Consider the following 22,008-nt stretch of genomic DNA (forward strand, 5'->3'; position numbering starts at 1 on the left):
TCTGTCCGTTTCGGTATAGATATCCTCTTTGATTTTATTTGTGTTTGTTTGTTTTGTATTATTTATTGATGTTGTATTCTTATTGTTATCCAAACAGTTTCATTTTAAAGTTTTTGTCTTTCCATTGACAATCAATGAAAAAAAGAAAAAGGCAACTGAATAAATGACAAACGAAGAGTGTTTCATCTGTAATGAAATTATTTTATTTTGTGAGGGGGAAATGATTTAGAATCCTTTATTTGTAAAAAGATCATGAATAAAAAAAAAGGAATACTTTTATTTTTTCGTTAATCAATATGATGGATAATAAAGTGGATATACAAAAAAAATAATATATATCAATGAATAAACATGATGACAAATGAGATAGGTATGCAAATATAAAAACAAAAAAAAATCTATCTACTTAAAGAAGTCGATCCACTACATTCAAAGCCAAAAAGACGGTCAAGGTCACTACAGGAACACATACAATACCATAACTCCAGAATAACATGCGTAACATTTCTTCTTCAAAGATACCATTGACTTGAGAGATTTGAACCAGATTGATGGCAGTAGGGGTGCATCCAAGAACAATCATCATCACAATAAAGACAGGATCAGTGGCGAGGATGGAGTAAGGGGCACCATAGATAACAAACAAGACTACCAAAGGTGTTACTAAAAAGGGGGTCAAGACCATTCGAATCATCACGGCGGCTGTTACAGGTTTTCGAATAGTAGGTGCACTATGTTGAGTTTCAGAGATACTGGCCAGTTGTGCACCTAGACAAGATAAGATGATGGGTACTGCTGCCTTACCACACATTTCAATTGCTTTGGTGAAAGAAGGATAAAGAAAAGATTGCTTGTCGTACAAAATTTGTTTCAATGGTGATAATCCAACGATCAACGCCAACATGGCCGCATATAGTGGTGGAGTCATACATCCGTGGAACCATAATCCTAATCGTTTCAATGATGCTAAGAAATTGTACTTTTTCTTATTGTTGTTCTTGTTGGTGTGTAAGAGCGAAGTTGTTTCATCCACATGTTTCTTGAATGGATCTTGATCTTCATCCTTTGGTGAGACAGCCAATGTCAAGGAGCTATGACTACGATCAGGCATGGTTGGAGCTTGTAATCGAGTGTTGTTTGTGATTGATGATATAGATGATGATGAGGATGATGGATTGGTATAACCATGACTTGATGGAATGGTTAAATAAGAATCATATGGATGTTGTTGATGTTCTTCATCATTTTCCTTATCACCATCATCATCTCCTTCACGCTTTTGTAATAATTGATATCCATAAGACCAACGAAGAAGATTACCAAAGATAGCAAAGAATAAAGTATAAGAAATTCCTCTAAAGAAAATATATAAAAAGAAAAAAATAATAATAGTAGTGATGTTAGTTCAAAAGAAAGTTCTCTTTTCTTTTTTTTCTTTTTTTTTTTTATTATTACCTTGCAGCCACTGATTCTGGTGTATCATCGGAATTCCAAAAGAGGATTTTGGCAGCTTCAGATACAGCCAAACTAGAGATGGTAGCCAATGGTAAAGAGTTTGTGTTCTGGAACATAACACATGCCAAGACAAAACGACGATAACCAGGATTCAAACCAAGCATCCGAGTAGATAGTTGAGTAACCAGATAAAATAATAATGAATAAGTATAATAAAATACTGGTATGGGCCAAAATGCAATCAATTTTTCAAAAGAGATAATCGAAGCCACATTGGAAAAGAGTAAACATGGTGTAAAATACATCAAATTAAGTTTCGATAACCACTTAAATAAATAAATAAAAAAATCAGTCATTGTATTATCATTATTTTAAATGATTGTGTTACCTTTTGTTTATCCATATTGAAATAACCAGTTTTGGCAAATATGAATCCAATGGTCACTATAGTCATCACTTGAAGAATGGCCTATAAAAATATAAATATATGGTTTATTCATTATTATTATTTTTATTATTCATATTCTAATTATTTCTTTACCTGTATAGATGCTATGATAAGATTTAACATGATGAATAATAATGAAAATGAATAAGAAAGTGAGATAAAGAAGAAAAGAAGAAGAAAGCAAAAAAAATCCGGTAAAACAAATGGATATCTATCTTTTTATAAAAAAAAGTATCAGCCAGTCCTTCTTTTCCTTCATCTATTTAAAATCCCGGTCCATGCATCGCCTACTCTCACTACCATTTGAAAGGTTCCAGAAGTATCACCATCAAAAAAAAAAAAAAAAAAAAAAACAAACAATAAACAATCCTGTAAACAAAAGATTCCTTTTTTTTTTTTTTTACGAAACAAAATAGTGTCATTCATCATCATCTTTATCTTCACCATTCATCAATCCAAATAAAAACAAAAATGTAAACAATCAAATAACAAATTTATTCAATACCAATAATAATAAAAGACTAACTTATTCAGGTTGATTTGAATAACAAGATAGCAATTTGATCATGATAAAAGTAAATGAAATGCTTGGATTCTAAAGATAAGAAAGAAAAAAGAAGGTCAGGAACGATCCATTTTATTTTAACGCTTTGGCCAATTCTTTTTTTTGTTTTTTATTTTTCACACGATTAATCAAGTATATACTTGTTTCATTCGCCTAAATGTTTTCCAATTCTCTTTTGTTTACTTACCATGAGTCACAAAACTACCAAAGTTACGACCAACAACACAATGCCAGGTAGGACCTATAAAAAAAAAAGAATGAAGAATCAATCAAACAATACATGATCTTTGGACGGAGAAACAATTTTCACGTGTAGAATGATAACATAAAGTAACATTCCCTCTTCTTCACTCAAATACAATATATATATTGATAATTACCATATTTCTTGTCAAATTCACGTTTGATATGTGCAGCAATGTCTTTTTCAATATTGAACTTTTCCAAAGCTTGGGTACTAACTTCAATAGCTTCTTGTTGCATTTCTTCACTCATATCCACACTCTTAATAACCGCCTTGGAATCCGACATCTAACACACCAAAATAATAATAATAACAATAAAAGAAGTCGTTAGTTCATCTGACATCAAAAAGAAAAAAACATAATGATCTTTTTATTTTCAATCACATCAATGCCTTCCACCTAGTTGTTGACGATTATATTCTTCTATTTTTTTTTTTTTTTTTTTTTTACCTTGATATGAAGATGCCAAATCAAATGAATAAAAAAAAAAGAATGGATTGAGTTCATCTGACACAAAAAAAAAGAGTTGGAAGTTCCTTTTTTTTTTCTTTATTCTCTTCGCGTCATTATTAGTCCATATTGAGTTGATGACTAGAGAGACGAAGAGAATAAAAGATATTTATATATATTACCTTGATATATTGATTCAAAGGAAAAAAGAAAAAAAGTGAAAAAGAAAGAAAAAGAGAAAAAAAAAATAAACCAGCAAAAGGTACAAAAGTAGATTAGGGAGAGCAAAAAAAAAAAAAAAAAAAAAAAGGTCTCCCTCAGTCCCCTTATTTTCAACCCCGAGATCCTTTCAGTCTTGTTTTCTTACCACATCCATCTCCTTCAAAAAAAAAAAAAATCTATTTTTATACCCTCTATTCATTATGATCTTATTACCACCTTTAGAAATGATATTATCACATGATGTTGTTATTATTATTGACCTCTTTTTGGCATATAATATCATAAAATAAAATAAGAAAAGTATAGACTTTTATCCTAAGCATAACTCTTGACCATCATCATCATCATGGTATAAATTAGTTTTAGTAAAACATCCTATTCATTTACAATTCAATCAAAAAAGTAAAAAAAAAAAAAAAAAAAAAAGAATTTATCATCAAGTATCATCACCATCCAAAAAAAGGAACGCGACTTTTTTTTTTTCTTCGTCGATCTATTTTCATTACGTGATGATTTTCAATTGAATAATTTCTTGAAATATACTCGGCTTTTTTTTATTATTATTTTGTTCTATTGACAAGATCTCCATATTGTGTAGTACAATAAGATGATTGTTAAATGATTACTGCTATGATTATGATAGGTGTAATGCTACTATTACTACTACATACATCATATCCATTAATACTACTGCTGGTACCGATATTCATCAATTCATTGATTGATCGACAATGATGATCAGTTTAGAACACTTCCATCATGATGATGATGATATCTCGCAGCCACCTATCATTCATTAGTCTTGACGAATAAACGGGACCTCTTGTTTTAGAAAAAATATCCAAATATGGGCAAATAATCAATTGTTTTTTTTTCCTTTCGCTCAGGGACTGACATCAGCGTGAGACCTTTTTTTTCTTGTTCTTTTTGGACGATGCTTAGTTACCATCGTAACAATTTAAAGCACTAGCCAAGTCTGGTTAATTAGTTTTTTTTTCGATCACACGCATATAAAAAGGAGGGCGATCTTCTTTAGATTTCCATGTCCTCTTTTTTTTTTTTTTTTTTTTTTTGTATAATCTTTGAATTAAAAAATGACAACCATTAGCAAACTCATTTATCTTATTGTTCTTATTGCACTTTTTTCGACTCTTTCATTTGCTGTTGACTCATCATCATCGTTGGCAGCAAGTGCATCGGCTTCACCTTCATCTAGTGGTAAATCTTGTCCTCCTATCGCTTGTACTCAACCCAGTAGTAAACCTGCATGTCCTTCAGAATGTCCAAACAATTGTCAATTTGTCAAAGATCAATGTTGTCCTAACAAGGAGATAGGCGTTTGTAGTTCATCCAGTGCTAGTGCTTCTAGTGGATCTCCCACTAGTGCTTCATCTGGTTCTTCTCCTACTGCTTCAAATGGATCATCATCTGCTGGTGCTGCTACTTCTGGTTCCGGAAGTGCTAGTGCTCCTTCATCCTCAGCTTCTACTCCATCATCAGGTCATCTTAGTTTCAATAGTTATCACGCTTATTTATTCAGTATTGCTATGATCTGTTTTTCTTTCTTCTTCCTTGTATAAATTTTTATTGATAATAAATCTATTTATATGAAAGCATCATTTTTTTTACAGGTCTTCTTTGTATGTATGTGTGAGTGTGTGTCTCTCAAAAATTGTCTCCCCCGGCCCTCAAATTCTCATGAACTCAGTTGCCCCATTTACTGTTGTTCCTAATTTTTCTTTCTCTTTTTTCTTTTTTCTATATAACTAACTTTTTTTTTCCCATTGTCCCATCCCGCTCCTTCTCTTTTCCTTTTTTTTTTTTTTTTTTTTTTTTTTTTTTTTTTACATTGACAACTTTGAATCCATTCTGTATATCCATTCGTTTTTCTTCCTTTTTTGATGGAATACTTTGGAAAACTATTCTCTTCAGTTCATACTTTCTATAATGAACTGAATCCTGCTACTTTATCTGGTGCCATTGATATCATTGTAGTAGAACAACCCGATGGTCAATTATCTTGTTCTCCTTTCCATGTACGTTTTGGTAAACTCTCTGTTTTACGACCTCAAGAAAAAAAGGTAATAAAAAGAAATAAATAAAAACTTCTTTTTATATCAAATTCATATCTTATTTCAGGTTACCATCAAAGTGAACGATCAAGTTGTCCCTTATAGTATGAAAGTCGGTGAAGCTGGAGAGGCCTTTTTTGTTTTTGAAACAACTCATCATGTACCCGAAGAATATCAGACATCTCCATTACTTGATGCATACAATCAAGAAGATATGAAACCAGTGGAGGTAATAATAATAATAATATACAAATATGGATAATTATCTTATTTGATTTTTATTTTTGATGGATAGGATCCTCCTTTTTTGGATATTGGTCAATCAAACCATCATACCGAAGGTATATATATATATATATATATATATAGTAATGGTTTAATAAAAAAAGATACTGACTTCCACCTTTTTTTTTTTTTTTTTTTTGTTTTATGTCGTAGAATCTATAGATACCACCAACAAGGTTACATTAGATGATGAATTTGAAGAGGATGAAAAACATGATAATGGACAACCTATGGAATTACAATCCCCAAAGATGATCATTGAAGAACAAATGGATAAGGTGGTCACACATTTAGACTCTTCATATCATACCTCAGATGACATGTCACTCAATCATCTTCAAAATACAATCAACAAATTGGATATACAACAGCAACAACAACAACCTATCAATGATACTTATCCTCAAAGCGATGGCTCCACAATTTTAGAACGTATCATGTCTGAACCTATCTCAAGTTCAGCTATTGCAAAGGAAACTTTTATTGTCCGACCAGTAGGTGCTGGAAGCTTATGGATGGAAGTGACAAGAAATAATGACTCTTTACAGTCTCTGCAACAACAGCAACCACAACAATCGGAACAGCAACAATCGGATCATCATCATTTTCAGAAGAAAGACGAAAATCATGGAAAAACAACAGATTCTACACATTCAGCATCAACATCTTTGACTAATCCAACAGATGGCGACTCTATATTTTTGGATATGGCTGGATACAAGACTCAGCATGATCATGCTCAGGAAAACACAAACATTCCTCCAGAAACAGAAACAATATCATTGGACTTGAAAGAGAACAAAGTGAACAAGGATGACTCTACGAAACAAGAAACATCTATCAATACATGGGGATGGGGACAATCTTACAAAGGACATCTATCACCATTGGAAGATGAACCAGAGCAACACTGGAAACCTAGCGATATGGATAATGAAATTCAAGTTAAACCTGGTCAAACTTATCGGATTGAAGTTAGTCTCTGTGGATTTTCAGCTTTTGGTTTGGAAGAAGAAAAAAATGCATCAGTTTTCAGGCAACATCAAATATCATTTGACGACTTTGTTCAAAATCCGAATATTCTGAACGACAAAAGTCTAGTATTCAAACATCAAGGTCGTTATTATGCTGCTGGTGGTTCTGGTCCTTTGTTTACATCTCTTTTGGTATTCCGGAAACCGATGAATGGTCTGTCTCATTATGATGGTGATCAAGGAACTAGTGAAATGCAAAGCAAAGGTACTTATACATTCGGACGTGGTTGGCGGCAATGGTTTAGTCGATCCTCAGTTCAATCAATGGAAACAACATCTATGGATGATCGTACAACGATGGACAAAAAGCCAGAAGAACATATTACCTCTCTCTTGACTGATGGCGACGATAAGCATAGTAACTCATATCATACTACATTTACAACCACAACTAAAGCGACGGCAGTGGGATTGACCAACAACAGTGATGATGATCAAGTATATGATAAAAATAGAACGAAAACGGATACATGTTTACCGCCAAAACGACGCAACTACGCCAAGACTCTACGACTAGCGTCTGATCAACTTAAGAGTCTCCCTCTAAAAAAAGGTGTGAATACAATTTCTTTTTCGGTGACATCGTCATACCAAGGTACTGCTACGTGTGTGGCTAAGCTATTTTTATGGGATGCCAATATCAAAGTGGTGATATCAGATATCGATGGGACTATTACCAAATCGGACGCTCTTGGACATGTTTTTACAATGATTGGCAAGGATTGGACCCACAATGGTGTGGCGAAATTATATACAGATGTACACCGTAATGGATACCAATTTTTATATCTCACCAGCCGTGCGATTGGACAAGCAGATTATACTCGGGATTATTTGAAAGGTGTAGTACAAGATGATTATCAACTCCCAGATGGACCAGTACTCATGTCCCCAGATCGATTATTTACTTCCTTCCACCGCGAAGTGATTATTCGTAAACCTGAAATGTTCAAGATGGGATGTCTTCGAGATGTGCGACGATTATTTGGTGATCATGATCCTTTCTATGCTGGCTTTGGTAACCGTATCACTGATGGAATCTCTTATCGTAGCGTGGATGTTCCAGCAAGTCGTATCTTCACCATTGATCCTTATGGAGAGGTCAAATTGGAATTACTTTTGGGCTTCAAGTCATCTTATGTGGATCTCAATGGATTAGTGGATCAAATGTTTCCTCCTTTACACAATGACCGCGAAGTAGAAGATCAAACATTTAATGATTGGAATTTTTGGAAAGCGCCATTACCAGATATAGATTTGCCTGAATTGGAACCTGTATCCTCTCCTGCTACTTCAACAGCAACAGCAGGAATAACAACATCAACAACAACGACAACGACAACAACAACAACAACAACAACAAATATAACGGAAATGGATTCAATAAAAACAAAAGGATCAACATCACCAGTACTTACCACTAGATCTCCACCATTCAAACCAAAGCCAATCGTACCAGACATATCCACATTACCTAAAGAATCTGTGATCGATGTCTCTAGTCCAACCAGACAAAAACGTGGTATATTACGTCGATTCACCTCTCGATCCTCATTACAATCCAACTCATCAGCCGCTCCTACAAGTTCTTCTGTCTCCGCTAGTCCTTTGATCACAGTTCACAAGAAGAATATACTGCTCAGTAATAGTCAATCAACACCTAATCTTACTACCAACAACAAGTTATCCGATTTAAAGCAACAGCAACAGCGGAATTTGTCTTTTGAATTATTGGATGATGATACCTTTGATGCGACCTTGGATGCTTTGGAAGATGAAATAGATATGGATTCTATCCCCTTTATTTAGATATATATAACTTCACATTTGATACCATTTTGATACACTTATCCCCGGTTCTCTCATTTCTTTTGTATTATTTTTATTATTTATTATTATTATTAATTCATTATTATTTATTATTATATATTTTGAATAAACTTACATTGATAGAGCTTATCTCTGATTCTTTTTTTTTTTTGTCCTCCCAATGCGATTGAAACACACTCATGTTACTCAACACTTAAAAGGTCGCTTGAAATGACAAAAAAAGCATAAACGGATTTATCGTTTAAAACAATAAATAAATAAAAAAAAAACTATTAAAATAGGTTACAACAATGCGCCTCAGTCACATACTGCTGGATTCTTTACCATCTATGGTGAAACAAGCTGATATGATTACTGCTATGATGACAGATGGCTCTATAATGATGGTGTAGGATAATTTTTATGACATACATATCTATGATAATGATTTTTTGTAAGAAAACTTATTTTCATTCAACCCTATTTTTTATTTATTTAATTATTTATTCATCAAATACAGTATTGACAGTAGGACTAAAAATGGTATCAGATTGATTTGACAAGGAATGAGGGTAATGGGTATCTGAGGAATGATGATAAATAGAGGAAGTAGATACAGTAGGATATATGACGTCCAACTTGATAGGTTCTTTGGTGTTGTATGAATCATTCAATTGTTTATCTTGATCTAGCACGCTAGTGACAATGGGCCGTCGGGATACGATGATCATTCTCTTGATGGCCATGGAGGAGTAGAGGGATCTTTGTAAAAAGGTTTGATTAAGCATGTTTGATAAATAGAATGGTGAAGAGAAAAAAAAAAAAAAAAAAAAAAGAGAAAAAAAAGAAAAGAATTTATATAAAAAAGATGGGTGAGAACTTTGTTTCCTAATAAGGTGCTCGTACAATGAAAGAGGTCTCTGGATGTGTCATCCACTTGTTTGTTTCACGTCGATCATGAAAGAGGAGTGATTGTTTATTAAGGAATGTTCCATACTCTTAAAATGATCAGTGTTCTTCTTTTGTTTCTTTCTACTTAAAAATATTCGGTCCTTTATTTCCATTTTCTCATCCACTGTTTTTTTTTTTATAGCAACGTTGATTAAGAGTTGTCTATTTGTTCATCATCGTCTATTATTGCGAATAGACATAGCCTCAATTCTACTGTAACCCCCTTTAAGAAAGTTTGGGGAAAATCCATAATAAGGGTTACGTATAAACAAACAAATACTTAAACAAACCAATTAGTAACAATTATTTGTTTATTTTTTCTCATTGCAAATTCATTGGTGAAGGAAAAACAAATGAAATACAATGATTTGATTATCTTGTTGTTGATCATGAAGACTATAATAGAAATCAATAAATCATCATTGTTCATACATCTTAGCAATCGTGATGATCATCTATCGTGCAATCATGATACACTCCCCACATTCATTGATCAATCTAAAAACATAAATATAAAGACTGTAAAACGGGATGACATTGTTTATTTCAAAAAAAAAAAAAAAAAAGGAAGAAAAAAAGGAAAAAGGAAGTATATCCATCGTTTATTCTGAAGTAGTCTAACTACAAACAAATTTATGCCATAATCAAAAATAACATACACTTCTTTGGTTTTCCTAAACTGTGATAAGCTTGGTCCTTTCTTCTGTCTATTCCAATATCGTGATTCCACTGTCCATTTAAAATTTGTTCATCCTTCGTATAAAACAATTGATAAGTAAGGCTTAATAAGTATCCTCATTAAATAATCAACCATATTCCTTCAACCAATCAAAAGTTGTACAATCCAATCAGAATAATAATTCGAGTGTAACCGGTTGTATAAATATTTCTGCTCTATATGTTTCTTGGTAAGCCCTGTTGTGTGTCCATACTGTTAAGCTCTGTCATGTATATACAATTCCAAATCGAATCTTGTCTATATCTATCCAGACCCGAGTTGCATCATATAAGTGAACGAATACACAAATAAAAGCCTTACAAGAAAGAGAATCAAAAGGGACACGCTGTCTAATTCATTTTCTTTTACCGTGATCGCTGGTGAATGATCTTGAAGTTTTCAACAGTAACATAATCAAGAGAACGATAATGTCTACTTAAAAAGAGAGTAAGTGTGAAAGAGAGAGAAAAGTATCAAGTATATTAGAGGTTAGCGGAGCCTGTGACTTTTTTTATATTTTTTTGTTTGCCTTACCCTGCTACTCCCCTTTTTGGTTTTTTTTTTTCTTTTCCTTTTTTTTTTTTTTTTTTTTTTTGTTTCTTCCCTTCTTGTTTTTTTCATCACCATATATTCTGTGTTTAGTATAAACAATGTCTTTAAGAACAGGTAATGAAAAAGATAGGTTTGATATATATTTAATGAATAGGGTCAACTTATTATCGTTTACTAGGTTCATTATTACAACAACAATTGCGACACGGTCAACTTCGCTGTCAACGTACCTGTAAGACATTCCAACCATAATTTCACTTTCTTCGTACTAATACATTCATATGAATATAGATGCCACTGCCAGCAAGAAAACACATCCTCCTAGACGGACTTATCTTCATCAACAATACGAATCACTTGTCAAAGACAACCGAGCTCTTTTTGTCTTCCAACACAACAATCTGACAGTCAAGGAATTCACACAACTTCGTCAAGAACTAACCTCAGCCAATGGACCTTCGAAATTGACAGTGTTACGATCGGGTATTATGGGATCTGTCTTGCGTTCGACTGAATTTGCCAACTTGGAACCTTTGGTAGAAGGTCCCACCTGTGTTTTGACGACCAATGCTGCTGATGCCGATTATCCTGACCTGTTAAAATCAGTCACTGGAATATTAACCAAAAACAAAAAGATGGTATTGCTTGGAGGGAAATTGGACAAGGCGTTATTGACTCAAACAGATATCAACAAGATCGTGGCGTTACCTGGCTTGGATCAATTGCGTGCTGAATTATTGGGTACCATCGAATCTCCTGCTCGACAATTATTACGTACTCTGGAAGCTCCTGCCAACGAAGTCCATAGTATCTTGGACCGACGCATCTAGTTAAAAAGTGTTTTGTAGTTTTATAGATCATGCATTTGATAGATATTAGTCATTTTGTAGTATAGAAATTAGTTTCATTTTAGTATATCTTGTTTTTTTAAAAAAAAAAATAAAAATAAAAAATAAAAAGATAAAAATAAAAATAAAAAAATAAAACATGGAAACATATCTTTTGTGATCTAGGTGATTCGTATAGTGACATAAAAAAGAATAGATAAACATGTGAATACTAGGAATAATGATGGTCTTTCATGATTCGTTTTGCTTGTCATGATGGCATCCACATGCTGACAACTGAACGTATGACCTTTGATGACTTGTTGATTTCGTAGCTCATTCATTTTATCACATGAAAACTTTTCATTACTGGATTTGACAATCAAGCCACCACGAGCCTAAGTGATGATAAAGCAAAAAGACATGAATTTTTTTTTTTTTTTTTTTTTGTATTGAAATACCTCATGTAGTTTTGGCAACTGAAGGTCAGCGAACTGACCATCTATTTCGATGGATCCGCCTACCTGTTCTAAATGGGAAAAAGAGTCAATGACGTTGAGATGATGATTACCAGTGATGATGAATGCTCCATCTATTTTCATTAATTGCGGCATTGAAAGAGTTTCCAATTTTGTATTGTTGGCTATGGTCAATGCACCTGGGAGTTCGGTGATCATTGGCAAACTAAGGTTGATCATCATGTTTTCGGCAAAATCAAGATCCTCATGGATATCATGAAGCTGATGTAGGTCTATGTTAGACAGTGATTGAAACGTACCTTGTCCTAATCTTTTCAACGATGATAACTAAAAATAAGATGAGGTGAGCATATGTCGAACAATCATCGTTACCACTCTTTTTTTTTTTTTATGGATGTGTACTACTTACATTTAGAGATAATTGATGACCATTATTAGAAATATAAAAGGAATATTCAATTTGTTCTAATTGATCCAAACTGATGTGATTCAACTGTAAGTTTCCAGCAAGATTAATATCGGAAATAGATGAACTGGATAGACCATCGATCGTTGTTATACCTGTATCCGTTACAGAGAGATGATTGATATGAGAAAGTCCTGCTGGAAAAGACAATGATTTCAACGTGGGCAAGTTATTCATATCCATCGCATCGATAGAGTTCAATTTGGGGACAGAGATGGTTTCCAAATTCGGATTGTGGTCAAGCTTGAGTGTGCCTTGAATAGAATGTAACACTGGGAAATCCAACCATTTCAATTCAGTAAGATTACTAACAATCACATCTCCATCTACTTGCCGGAGGTAGGAAAGATGAATCTCTCGTACTTCCAAATTCATAATGATGATCGACCCAGAGAATGATTTACAACTTGATACATCATTAAGATCACCTGACGCTTTGACTTCTAAACGTGCTTTCTGGCAGTTTGTCTCTTGTGCTGCAATCCATGGATGAATGAATGAATGAAAGATGAAGATATAGAAAGTTAAAGTCAAAAGTGAGATAAAATCACACATCTGTACCACACGTATTTTTTTTTAAAAAAAAAGGAATGAAAAAGAAAAACAAGGAATATGAATATAATTCAAAAAGAAAAGGTCCCTGAATACTTTATTGATTAAAATATTTGAATGCTTTGGATATCATTATGATACTATCATCACCTATAGATTACTCAATTTAACTCTGATCACTTTTCTAATTTCTGTACCCCTTAGATCAATGCGTGCATAAAAAAAAAAAAGATGTTTCGGTGATGGAGAAGAGGCTTAGATAAGGTCTCTCTCCCTTTTTGGTTGCTGGGTTGAAATAAATTTTATTCCATTTTGATTTTTTTTTTTTTTTTTTTTAGATCTCTTTTACTTAATTGATTTCACCATACAACAATCATGTCGACATCATTAAGAAATGTGGTTCAACGACGAAACCATAAAGAACGTGGACAATTAGCTGGAAGGGAAAAGCTTGGTCTTCTTGAAAAGAAAAAGGATTATCTTTTACGTGCTCGGGACTATCACAGTAAACAGAAACGACTCAAAGCTTTAAGGGAAAAAGCTTTATTCAGAAACCCTGATGAATTCTATTTCAAGATGATAAACACTTCAACAAAGGTAACAGAAAGAAAACGAAGAAAAAAAAAAGATATTATATTCTTACTATTTTTTTTTCTTTATATAATAGAATGGTGTTCATATTCAAAAACGAAATGAAGAACTTCCTCATGAAATGGTACAACTCTTGAAAAGTCAGGACAAGAATTATATCAAAATGCAAAGGGATATTAGTAAAAAGGTAAGAATGGTACATTATGAATTAAGATTCACTCACCCGTTCTTTTTTTTTTCTATAGAAAATGGAAAAACTTCAAGATTCATTGCACTTTTTGGACGAAGGTGAAATCGAAAAACCCAAAACAAGAAGAAACAAACATATTGTCTTTGTTGATACTGAAGACCAAGCCAAATCATTTGATGTCGTCAAACACCTTGATACAGCACCTGAATTAGTCCACCGGAAATTCAATAGACCTCGTATAGATACTTTGAAACAAACTTCTCTCGATACAACCATGACCAAGGAAGAAATCAAGGTAAAAAAAAAAATTACAATGTTCATCTGATTGACTTGTTTTTTTTTTCTATAGGAAATGAAACGAGCTCGTGAAATGAAATACAAGGAATTACAATCAAGAAAGGAACGTGAAAAAGGATTAAAACGTGCTGAACGAGAACTGGAAATTCAAAAGGCCATGAATGCAAAAGGTGAACGAAAGAAGATTGGTGTCGACAAGTTGGGATTACCTGTATACAAATGGAAAGCTGATCGAAAACGATAAGAATGTCGCTCATCTGTCGTTTGGGACAATCATATTATCCCCCCCCCTTTTCATTTTCATTTTATTGTCTTTTAGTATTATTTTGTCATTAGAAATACCATTCTTTTATTTTTCATTCCTTTGCCTTCCATTAGTATATATTGTACTTTGTATTATTCATCATCAATAAAATAAATAAAAAAAAGTCTATTCATGTACAACGCTGTCTTCTATGATTGAAAAACAAAGATAAATATAATGCTTTTTTTTTTATCATAAATATAGAATAATAGGGGAATATGCTGATTTATTATTATAGTAATAACTTTTCTATACAACCTATTCTAAGAGTTTGATCAAATGAACTACATACAAATAATCCTTTTTTCGTTGGATGCCAGTCGAGAGAGATGGTTGGATGATTTGTCAGTGATGCTGATCCAACAGATTTGGCGACATTATTGTGATCCCAAATATTGATACTTCCATCACCAGAAGTGATTGCGAAGAATGGATCATCATTATTATTGTTATTTGTTTGAGGTGTATGTTGGACAGACCATAATGTGGTATCAGGTGGTGACTATGCAAAACAAATAAAGTCTTCAATATCACTTCTGTTTGAATATATATATATATCTATTTATTTACCTCCAGTTTTGTACTTTTGCCTGTGGATAGTTGAATGACATATGCACCAGTCAAGGTTGTCGCCACCATATATTTGGGTTCTTTCTTGCTAAAATCAATCGAGCACACCTATTGTAATAATAATAATAATAATAATAATAATAATAAAAGAAGACAGGAAACATCCATTAGTCATTATTGTTCATCCATCACATTTATAATCTTTTTTTTTTTTTTTCATCCTTACACCATCACCAAGATCAGTTTCCCATATAAACTCTGCTGCACTGATATCAAGTAACCGCACAATACCATTATCATAACCAATGGCAATGATTCTTTGTGATGATTGTTGCCAGTCTCCTACAAGAAAAAGAGATAAATAAGAACGTGATCATGATCATAAAACATTGTCTTCACAATGATTTTCTTTTTTTTTTTTTTTTTTTTTTTTTTTTTTTTTTTTTTTTTTTTTTTTTTTTTTTTTTTTTTTACCAAAAGCAACAGCCCACACTTCATGTTTAGCGCCATCAGCAGAAGAAGATTTGACCGTGAATACTGGAGATTGGATTTGCCTTGTGTCCCATACTTTGACAAGTCCATCTCTGCTTCCAGTCACCAATTCCCGAGCCCTTGTTGTGCCACCACCAGTACCATCGATTGAATGAATAATACTTTCATGTGCCATAATTGTTTCTATTGGTAATTCAAGTCGTTGTGTATCCCTTTTGTTTTCATTCAATATATATATAATGAAAGGTGAGACTATAAATTAAAATAATCCCAGGTCATATGATAATTCCTTTTTTTTTCGTTTACCAAAGTTCTAATCCACCGTTAAAATCCCCTGTAGCGACATGACGAGTATGCATGTCAGCAGCACCCAATGTACAACAACGAAATGGTGTTCCAGTTTCAGTCTATAGACAATATGAAAAAAAAAAAATTTAATGTACAGTCAGAACTAAACTTACATGACCTTACCTCTGCAGTAATCGAAGCGATTTTCCCATTAAAATCAAAAATAGTGATTTTCCCTGTAGATCGACCTGTACCTCCCACAGCGCAAAACCTTGAAGAAGAAGGGATCCATTTCACATCATATGGAGTAAATGCTAGTTCTTTTGTTACCAAATGCACAGGATCCATAGTGTTTATCAGAACTTCCAAAAAAAAAAAAGGAGAGAAAGAAGCTTTGATTTTTTTTTCTTTTTTTTGAATAATCTCTATTTTTGCGTGCTTTGGGTTCAAGTACCGCAACCTTGGATGATTTCCAATAACAACAGGCAGTGAATGAAAAAAAAAAAGAAAGAAAAGAGATAGAGGGAGAACTGACTTTTTTTTTTCTTTATTCAAACATTATTTTCAAAAGAAAGGAAATAAATATAAAAGGAAAAAGGGGAAAATAAACAATGAGTAATATAAATAGGGTAAAAATATCTAAACAGAAGGAAGAATAAACAAAAAAAAAAAAAAAAAAAAAAAAAAAGAAGAAGAAAAATGGAGTGGAAGTTTATCAGAACCTTGGCACACTATTGGAGGGTGAATTGGATGAAGAAATAAGAGAAGGGAATATGAAGGGAGTGGTGGTAATGGAATGTTGTGATTGCTGCTTTTTATCATGCTGTTGTAACGGAGGTGATGAACGTTGTTGTTGATCAATATCGTCTTCCATAAAGAATTGTACGTCGTCATCATTGAAGTCAAATGGATCCTGATCAGAAGATGAAGTCGTAGCCACTGTGGTTGATGTTGCTGGTGTAGGCGTTGTTGTTGTCATAGAAGAAGTGTTGGTTATAGAATATGATTTCGTAAAATCATCTTCCATCCATTTCCATGAAGCTGAAGAAGTTGAGAAAGGTGATCCTACTGTAGTATTGGCGAGGTGAAGTGGAACCGACCAACCTCCTTTCATCATTGCCATAGAATTTTGTTGAGACTGCAGTTGTTGTTGTTGTTGTTGGTATTGTTGCTGTTGCTGTTGTTGTTGTTGCTGATGATGATGTTGCAATTGTTGTTGTTGCTGTTGTAATCTGTATCGTTGTTGTTGTCGATTCATCGGTATTATTGGAGTGGAAGTATGCGAAGAAATAGGAGGACTTGTAGTAGGTGGAGTGCGTCCATCGATGATTGACCAACTTTGAGTGTTTGAAGTTGGACTAGAGTATTCCATCAGCAGATCTTCTTGTTCCCGTGCTCTTCTTGATTGTAGCTCCGAAGGGGTCAGTAGATCGTTCAAAGAAGAGGGTAACATTGCATCGTTCACATCATCATAAGCATCTTCATCCATATCCATATTATTGTTGTCCAATATATTTGATGATGAAGTTGAATAAATTTGCCGTCTTTGTTGTTGTTGTTGTTGTCTTTGCTGTAATGAGGATTGAAACCTTCCAAAAGAAGCACTTTGTACTGTGTCAGGCGATGGATGATGATGTTGTTGTTGTATCAATCCATAATCATTCTTTGGAGAGGGAGAACCAAAGTGATGATGATGATACTGTTGCTGCCGAATATGTATTTTTCTAGGTGTGATTCCAATCCTTGAAGTAGTAGATGTTGATGTGGTAGTTTCCAAAGGTGATGGCGCCATTGTATGCAGCAAGGCACATTTTGTTCCAAATTTGCACGTACCTTTCAAATAGTAACGACACACAGCTGTTTCAGAAGTTGGATCAGGATTGTGAGAAAAGATACAGTTGGCTCCAGCAGTACAAGTACCTTGTTTAAAGAACTTGCATGGTACATGAGCTAACGACGGTGCTATATATAAAAAAAAATAGAATGAATATCATCTTTTTGTTTCAAATCATTGTAATCCTATTTCTTTTTTTCCTTCTATTCCACTAATAATATTATTATTGTTATTTTTTACTTTTTGGAGTTTGAGATGGAGAAGGTAGATTGTCTTGACGAGATAACCGTTTGGAGAGAAAAGGTGGAAGTTGGGAAGGAGAACTTTTTGATAACTGATGAATGCCTATCATTTCACCAATAGTATTAGTATTCATAGAAGCATCAAAAAGGAAGGGATGTTCATTCATAGTATGAATACAGTGAAAATAATAATAATAATAATAATAATAATAAAAAGAGATAGAAAAAAAAGGGGGGAGAGAAAAAAGAGAGGTAAAAATTGAAATACACACGTTATTGAACCTGAGCGGGTCATGCGGAGAACTGCCGGTCCATTTACACAGTTGATTCGTCACACAAGGTATAAAATCCCACACACAGCTCAATTGGAAAAAAAAAAAAAAAGAATAATGAAATGCATAAAGTCAGTTTACTAAAAAAAAAAAAAATGATAAAAAGTCTAATATTGATAAAATAAAAATAAAAAATAATAATAATAATATATATAAAAGAGCTACACTAGTCTTCAGCAAACTTGATACTATGGCTTTCCAAAGAGATTTGTCCACCACGGTAAGATCCTCGTTTCTTCTTATTCTTTTCTGCCCGGAATCGATCTCCACGAGTCTTGATCAAATCTTGATGTGCTTTCCATCCATAAGACATTTCGTCTGATCCACCCTTGGATACATATGTGTTGTCACGTAATCGATCATCATGAAAAGTTACTTCTTCAGGTCGAACTCGTTGAAAAGGTGTACCAGGTTGTCGTTTTCCATTGCTATAAAAAAAAAAAAAAAAAAAAAGAGTAATACATCATGCAAAATACGCGCGAATGTAAAACAGTATAATTGTTAAGAAATCGTATACATATATTGTTTTATTCAAATCCAATTTTTTTTTTCTATTTACTATTTTATGCCCTAGTCTATAGCACACTATCTTGTTGTTTTCTTTACCTAGTTTTTTGCTTTTTTGCTTCAGGAACAACGCTTGCGGTGGTTTCTTCAGCTTTTCTCTTGATCACGGTTTCAGTTTCTTCTTCATCGGAGGAATCACTTGAGGAATCATCATCGCTACTATCAGAGGAATCGCTGTCGGAATCAGAAGAGGAATCGTCTGATTTTTCCTTTTTATTGTCATCCACATCCATGGCATCTTCCTTCTTGTCGTCTTCGTCATCAGAAGAATCACTATCACTGCTGTCACTACTTTCACTATCATCACTGCTGTCGGATGAGTCGGACGATGAGCTGCTACTTTCTTCAGATTTGGCTTCTTCCTTCTTATTGTCTTTCTCATCATCAGAATCGTCACTATCAGAGTCACTGCTGCTTTCTTCAGATTTGGCTTCTTCCTTCTTGTTGCCTTCTTCTTCATCATCAGAGTCACTGCTATCAGAATCACTATCGCTTTCTTCAGATTTGGCCTTTTCTTTCTTGTCTTCTTCATCATCAGAGTCATCACTATCAGATTCACTGCTGCTTTCTTCAGATTTGGCTTCTTCCTTCTTGTTGTCTTCTTCTTCTTCATCATCAGAGTCACTGCTATCAGAATCACTATCGCTTTCTTCAGATTTGGCCTTTTCTTTCTTGTCATCTTCTTCATCATCATCATCAGAGTCACTGCTATCAGAATCGCTACTGCTTTCTTCAGATTTGGCTTCCTTCTTCTTGTTTTCATCTTCGTCGTCAGAGTCGCTGCTGTCAGAGTCGCTACTTTCTTCAGTCTTGGTTTCTTCCTTTTCTTCAGAATCACTATCACTGCTACTGTCGCTGTCGCTGTCGGATGAGTCGGATGAGTCGGATGAAGAGCTGTTTTCTTCAGTCTTTGCTTCTTCTTTGGTTTCTTCCTTTTCATCTTCTTTATCAGAGTCACTGTCACTGTCGGATGAGTCAGAAGAGGAGTCAGTCTTTTGTTTGGATTCTTCTTCAGAGTCGCTAGAGCTACTGCTGTCAGAGGAGGAGGAGTTCTTGGCTTCTTCAGCTTCGGCCATTTCTACATCAGAGTCAGAATCAGAAGAAGAATCAGATTCGGAAGAGGAAGAATCAGAAGAGGAGGAGGAGGAGGAAGAAGAAGAAGAGGAGGAATCTTGAGCACCATGTCTAATGTAGAAAGAAACAGAACAAAGTCAATTAATCGATCCCCTTAACCCAAAAAAGATCAAGACTAAAACCGATCTCTACTTACTTTTCTTGGTAATCAGCAAAAATTGTTTTTAAAGAGGAGGCTTTGGTTGAGTCCTTGATCTATGTTTAATCAAATCAATAAATTAGTTCCTTTTTTTTTTTTGTTCCTTTTTTTTAATGTGCTTACGGTAGCATTCTTCTTCAAAGCGAGTGCGGCTTCCTTTTGTCCATTTTCAATAAGATATTGATAGACAATAGTATCCAAATCCTTGTTTGACATCCTGGATATATATCTATATATGTGTGTGTCTTTGGCAAGGAGAAATCTAAAAAAAGAAGGAAAAGAGAAAAAAAAAAAGATTTTGGAAAAAAAAAAGAAACCACTTTTTTTTTCACTCCGTTACTGTTGAGTGGCTTGTTGGAGCCCCTATGCAACTTCCTTTTGAATTTCATTGAGCGACAAAAAGTAATGTAAAAAAAAATGGTATGTTTTAGCTGCCCTAATATCTTCTCATACAATGACAACTGTCAATAGGAGCTATTTCTGCTATTTTCCACATATTATCAACAAGTTGCCTTTTTGGTCCAGTAACAAAAAAGGCAACCATAGAAAATACACACAACTATTGTTATTAGTTTTTATACGGTGGATTGGGATGAAAAAAAAAAAAAGCAAAAAAAAGATCATGCCAAATTGTCGTTAGTGGACGGGCTTCAAAAAAAATAATAATAACTACCCCTTCGTGCAGTTTTAATCTTTTTCTTTCTTTTTCTTTTCTCCATCCACTTTTTTTTTTTCCACATTGGGTGTCCTCTTTGCTTGTGCGATCTTGTCAAGGTAGATTTTATTGGATTTGGAGTGTTTTGAAAAAGGGATTTACAAAATACATGGGGAAACCCTTTCATTTTGGATGTAGGATTTAGTACAGGTAAATTACAAAAATATTTTGTGATGGTTTTTCTCTCCTTTTTTTTTTTTTTTTATATATATAAATTCCTTGGCCTGGATTTATTTTATTGGTAACGTGAACGAATAACTAACTGGATGTCAAATTTCTATTCGTTAGTAATGGCGTCTTGTTGTTAGGATCATGGTGGTGGACGAAGGGTTCTGATATAATAGATACAGTAGCATGGATAGTTTTACTAGTTAGTATATGGATTACTTTTTTTGTTTGAAATAAAAATTATATTGCTTTTTATGATACATAACAATACACTTACGTGGCTTTTTTTTTTTTTGATGATAATCATTGTTATTAGATGAGGGATAACGGAATTGACATTTCATTTTTAATTTACTTTATGAATTGGGAGATAGGGTATAAGTTGTTATTAAAACAATTGAAAGAGAATATCTTCATATATGTTCAATCCAGATTTGGTACAATGATCCAATCATATTAAATCATTATCCTTAACATACAAAAAAAAAAAAAAAGATCTTAACACTGCTATTATTGATCATCATATATATATATATATATATATATATAGGGTGATCATCAACAACAAAAAAAAAAAAAAACACCACTCTCAGCCACTACCATACAACTGTTGCGAAGGACTTGATTGTCCTGGATTAAACAAACAAGCAAACAAACAAAAAACAAACTATTTTTACAGCTATTTCACGCTTTTTCAAAATCCCACAACTGTACCATATGATTATCTTTATATAGAAACCTTCATCCTTTTTTTTTTATCTTATCTAATTGTCATCAACGTGATAGTATTCTATTTCCTTCTCTGGATTACGTTTCTTTTTTTATCATCATATTACTTTTTTATTCTGTTTACTTGGAAATAGTTCTCACTACATATCAATCATCACTACTATTATACGGATGATGGCGGATGATGGCGATAGTGATATATCTCTTTTTTTTTTTAGTTTACTCTATAAATACGATGATCATCTATAAATTCAATCAGGTAAAGTGACACAAATTGGTTTGCTTA

The 22,008-nt window shown here is 33.5% G+C and overlaps 10 protein-coding genes across 10 annotated transcripts; 4 read left to right on the forward strand and 6 right to left on the reverse strand.

The window, feature by feature from the left end:
• Positions 1-201: 201 nt before the first annotated feature.
• BX664DRAFT_355247 (dynein light chain 1, cytoplasmic) lies at positions 202-3,158 on the reverse strand. The gene is made up of 6 exons (XM_051547799.1): positions 2,849-3,158; positions 2,656-2,709; positions 1,997-2,007; positions 1,844-1,924; positions 1,456-1,781; positions 202-1,355 (listed from the first exon to the last, which is right to left on the reverse strand). The coding sequence occupies exons 1-6, from the start codon at positions 2,997-2,999 to the stop codon at positions 407-409; spliced, it is 1,572 nt and encodes a 523-aa protein (XP_051405444.1). The 5' UTR covers positions 3,000-3,158; the 3' UTR covers positions 202-406.
• A 1,290-nt stretch (positions 3,159-4,448) lies between these two features.
• On the forward strand, positions 4,449-5,004 carry BX664DRAFT_322288 (uncharacterized protein). The gene has a single exon (XM_051543465.1). It carries the CDS (start codon positions 4,480-4,482, stop codon positions 4,963-4,965), a length of 486 nt encoding a protein of 161 aa, XP_051405445.1. The 5' UTR covers positions 4,449-4,479; the 3' UTR covers positions 4,966-5,004.
• Positions 5,005-5,222: 218 nt separating this feature from the next.
• Positions 5,223-8,731, forward strand: BX664DRAFT_322290 (Lipin/Ned1/Smp2-domain-containing protein). Its single transcript, XM_051543466.1, has 4 exons — positions 5,223-5,466; positions 5,525-5,686; positions 5,753-5,798; positions 5,896-8,731. The coding sequence occupies exons 2-4, from the start codon at positions 5,672-5,674 to the stop codon at positions 8,583-8,585; spliced, it is 2,751 nt and encodes a 916-aa protein (XP_051405446.1). The 5' UTR covers positions 5,223-5,466; positions 5,525-5,671; the 3' UTR covers positions 8,586-8,731.
• A 2,122-nt stretch (positions 8,732-10,853) lies between these two features.
• BX664DRAFT_322295 (uncharacterized protein) lies at positions 10,854-11,751 on the forward strand. Its single transcript, XM_051543467.1, has 3 exons — positions 10,854-10,920; positions 10,985-11,038; positions 11,098-11,751. The coding sequence occupies exons 1-3, from the start codon at positions 10,905-10,907 to the stop codon at positions 11,634-11,636; spliced, it is 609 nt and encodes a 202-aa protein (XP_051405447.1). The 5' UTR covers positions 10,854-10,904; the 3' UTR covers positions 11,637-11,751.
• A 280-nt stretch (positions 11,752-12,031) lies between these two features.
• Positions 12,032-13,133, reverse strand: BX664DRAFT_254442 (uncharacterized protein; the record flags this gene model as incomplete). Its single annotated transcript, XM_051540369.1, has 2 exons — positions 12,032-12,439; positions 12,522-13,133. The coding sequence occupies 2 exons, from the start codon at positions 13,131-13,133 to the stop codon at positions 12,032-12,034; spliced, it is 1,020 nt and encodes a 339-aa protein (XP_051405448.1).
• Positions 13,134-13,482: 349 nt separating this feature from the next.
• Positions 13,483-14,649, forward strand: BX664DRAFT_322299 (small-subunit processome). Its single transcript, XM_051543468.1, has 4 exons — positions 13,483-13,727; positions 13,798-13,908; positions 13,967-14,206; positions 14,261-14,649. Exons 1-4 carry the CDS (start codon positions 13,506-13,508, stop codon positions 14,450-14,452), a joined length of 765 nt encoding a protein of 254 aa, XP_051405449.1. The 5' UTR covers positions 13,483-13,505; the 3' UTR covers positions 14,453-14,649.
• A 69-nt stretch (positions 14,650-14,718) lies between these two features.
• On the reverse strand, positions 14,719-16,278 carry BX664DRAFT_322300 (WD40-repeat-containing domain protein). The gene is made up of 6 exons (XM_051543469.1): positions 16,046-16,278; positions 15,881-15,981; positions 15,557-15,786; positions 15,309-15,424; positions 15,083-15,190; positions 14,719-15,014 (listed from the first exon to the last, which is right to left on the reverse strand). Exons 1-6 carry the CDS (start codon positions 16,208-16,210, stop codon positions 14,745-14,747), a joined length of 990 nt encoding a protein of 329 aa, XP_051405450.1. The 5' UTR covers positions 16,211-16,278; the 3' UTR covers positions 14,719-14,744.
• Positions 16,279-16,566: 288 nt separating this feature from the next.
• On the reverse strand, positions 16,567-18,147 carry BX664DRAFT_382349 (uncharacterized protein). Its single transcript, XM_051549033.1, has 3 exons — positions 17,937-18,147; positions 17,162-17,824; positions 16,567-16,969 (listed from the first exon to the last, which is right to left on the reverse strand). Exons 1-3 carry the CDS (start codon positions 18,103-18,105, stop codon positions 16,578-16,580), a joined length of 1,224 nt encoding a protein of 407 aa, XP_051405451.1. The 5' UTR covers positions 18,106-18,147; the 3' UTR covers positions 16,567-16,577.
• A 178-nt stretch (positions 18,148-18,325) lies between these two features.
• On the reverse strand, positions 18,326-19,262 carry BX664DRAFT_322307 (SRP40, C-terminal domain-containing protein). Its single transcript, XM_051543470.1, has 2 exons — positions 18,877-19,262; positions 18,326-18,698 (listed from the first exon to the last, which is right to left on the reverse strand). The coding sequence occupies exons 1-2, from the start codon at positions 19,068-19,070 to the stop codon at positions 18,437-18,439; spliced, it is 456 nt and encodes a 151-aa protein (XP_051405452.1). The 5' UTR covers positions 19,071-19,262; the 3' UTR covers positions 18,326-18,436.
• BX664DRAFT_29441 (uncharacterized protein) lies at positions 19,061-20,401 on the reverse strand. Its single transcript, XM_051542096.1, has 5 exons — positions 20,234-20,401; positions 20,108-20,166; positions 19,478-20,022; positions 19,247-19,395; positions 19,061-19,170 (listed from the first exon to the last, which is right to left on the reverse strand). The coding sequence occupies exons 1-5, from the start codon at positions 20,324-20,326 to the stop codon at positions 19,141-19,143; spliced, it is 876 nt and encodes a 291-aa protein (XP_051405453.1). The 5' UTR covers positions 20,327-20,401; the 3' UTR covers positions 19,061-19,140.
• Positions 20,402-22,008: the final 1,607 nt, after the last annotated feature.

The sequence above is a fragment of the Halteromyces radiatus genome (assembly GCF_025201355.1).
Source record: "Halteromyces radiatus strain CBS 162.75 chromosome Unknown BX664scaffold_1, whole genome shotgun sequence".
Taxonomy (NCBI): domain Eukaryota; kingdom Fungi; phylum Mucoromycota; class Mucoromycetes; order Mucorales; family Cunninghamellaceae; genus Halteromyces; species Halteromyces radiatus.

Coding starts and splice junctions, on each gene's coding strand:
- BX664DRAFT_355247 (XM_051547799.1), bottom strand. CDS start 2,999: ATGTCGGATTCCAAGGCGGTTATTAAGAGTGTGGATATGAGTGAAGAA. Junction 2,710..2,848: donor TGAATTTGACAAGAAATATG/GTAATTATCAAT, acceptor TTTTTTTTATAG/GTCCTACCTGGCATTGTGTT. Junction 1,356..1,455: donor CCAGAATCAGTGGCTGCAAG/GTAATAATAAAA, acceptor TATTTTCTTTAG/AGGAATTTCTTATACTTTAT.
- BX664DRAFT_322288 (XM_051543465.1), top strand. CDS start 4,480: ATGACAACCATTAGCAAACTCATTTATCTTATTGTTCTTATTGCACTT.
- BX664DRAFT_322290 (XM_051543466.1), top strand. Junction 5,799..5,895: donor ATCAAACCATCATACCGAAG/GTATATATATAT, acceptor TTTATGTCGTAG/AATCTATAGATACCACCAAC.
- BX664DRAFT_322295 (XM_051543467.1), top strand. Junction 11,039..11,097: donor ACTTCGCTGTCAACGTACCT/GTAAGACATTCC, acceptor ATATGAATATAG/ATGCCACTGCCAGCAAGAAA.
- BX664DRAFT_322299 (XM_051543468.1), top strand. CDS start 13,506: ATGTCGACATCATTAAGAAATGTGGTTCAACGACGAAACCATAAAGAA. Junction 13,728..13,797: donor TGATAAACACTTCAACAAAG/GTAACAGAAAGA, acceptor TTTATATAATAG/AATGGTGTTCATATTCAAAA. Junction 14,207..14,260: donor TGACCAAGGAAGAAATCAAG/GTAAAAAAAAAA, acceptor TTTTTTCTATAG/GAAATGAAACGAGCTCGTGA.
- BX664DRAFT_322300 (XM_051543469.1), bottom strand. CDS start 16,210: ATGGATCCTGTGCATTTGGTAACAAAAGAACTAGCATTTACTCCATAT. Junction 15,191..15,308: donor AAACTGATCTTGGTGATGGT/GTAAGGATGAAA, acceptor TTATTACAATAG/GTGTGCTCGATTGATTTTAG. Junction 15,015..15,082: donor GCAAAAGTACAAAACTGGAG/GTAAATAAATAG, acceptor TGTTTTGCATAG/TCACCACCTGATACCACATT.
- BX664DRAFT_382349 (XM_051549033.1), bottom strand. CDS start 18,105: ATGAATGAACATCCCTTCCTTTTTGATGCTTCTATGAATACTAATACT. Junction 17,825..17,936: donor TCCATCTCAAACTCCAAAAA/GTAAAAAATAAC, acceptor TTTTATATATAG/CACCGTCGTTAGCTCATGTA. Junction 16,970..17,161: donor ACGCACTCCACCTACTACAA/GTCCTCCTATTT, acceptor CAATGATGAAAG/GAGGTTGGTCGGTTCCACTT.
- BX664DRAFT_322307 (XM_051543470.1), bottom strand. CDS start 19,070: ATGGATGTGGATGACAATAAAAAGGAAAAATCAGACGATTCCTCTTCT. Junction 18,699..18,876: donor GCAAAAAAGCAAAAAACTAG/GTAAAGAAAACA, acceptor TTTTTTTTATAG/CAATGGAAAACGACAACCTG.
- BX664DRAFT_29441 (XM_051542096.1), bottom strand. CDS start 20,326: ATGTCAAACAAGGATTTGGATACTATTGTCTATCAATATCTTATTGAA. Junction 20,167..20,233: donor CTTTGAAGAAGAATGCTACC/GTAAGCACATTA, acceptor GATTAAACATAG/ATCAAGGACTCAACCAAAGC. Junction 19,396..19,477: donor CAAATCTGAAGAAAGCGATA/GTGATTCTGATA, acceptor AGAAAGCAGCAG/TGAATCTGATAGTGATGACT.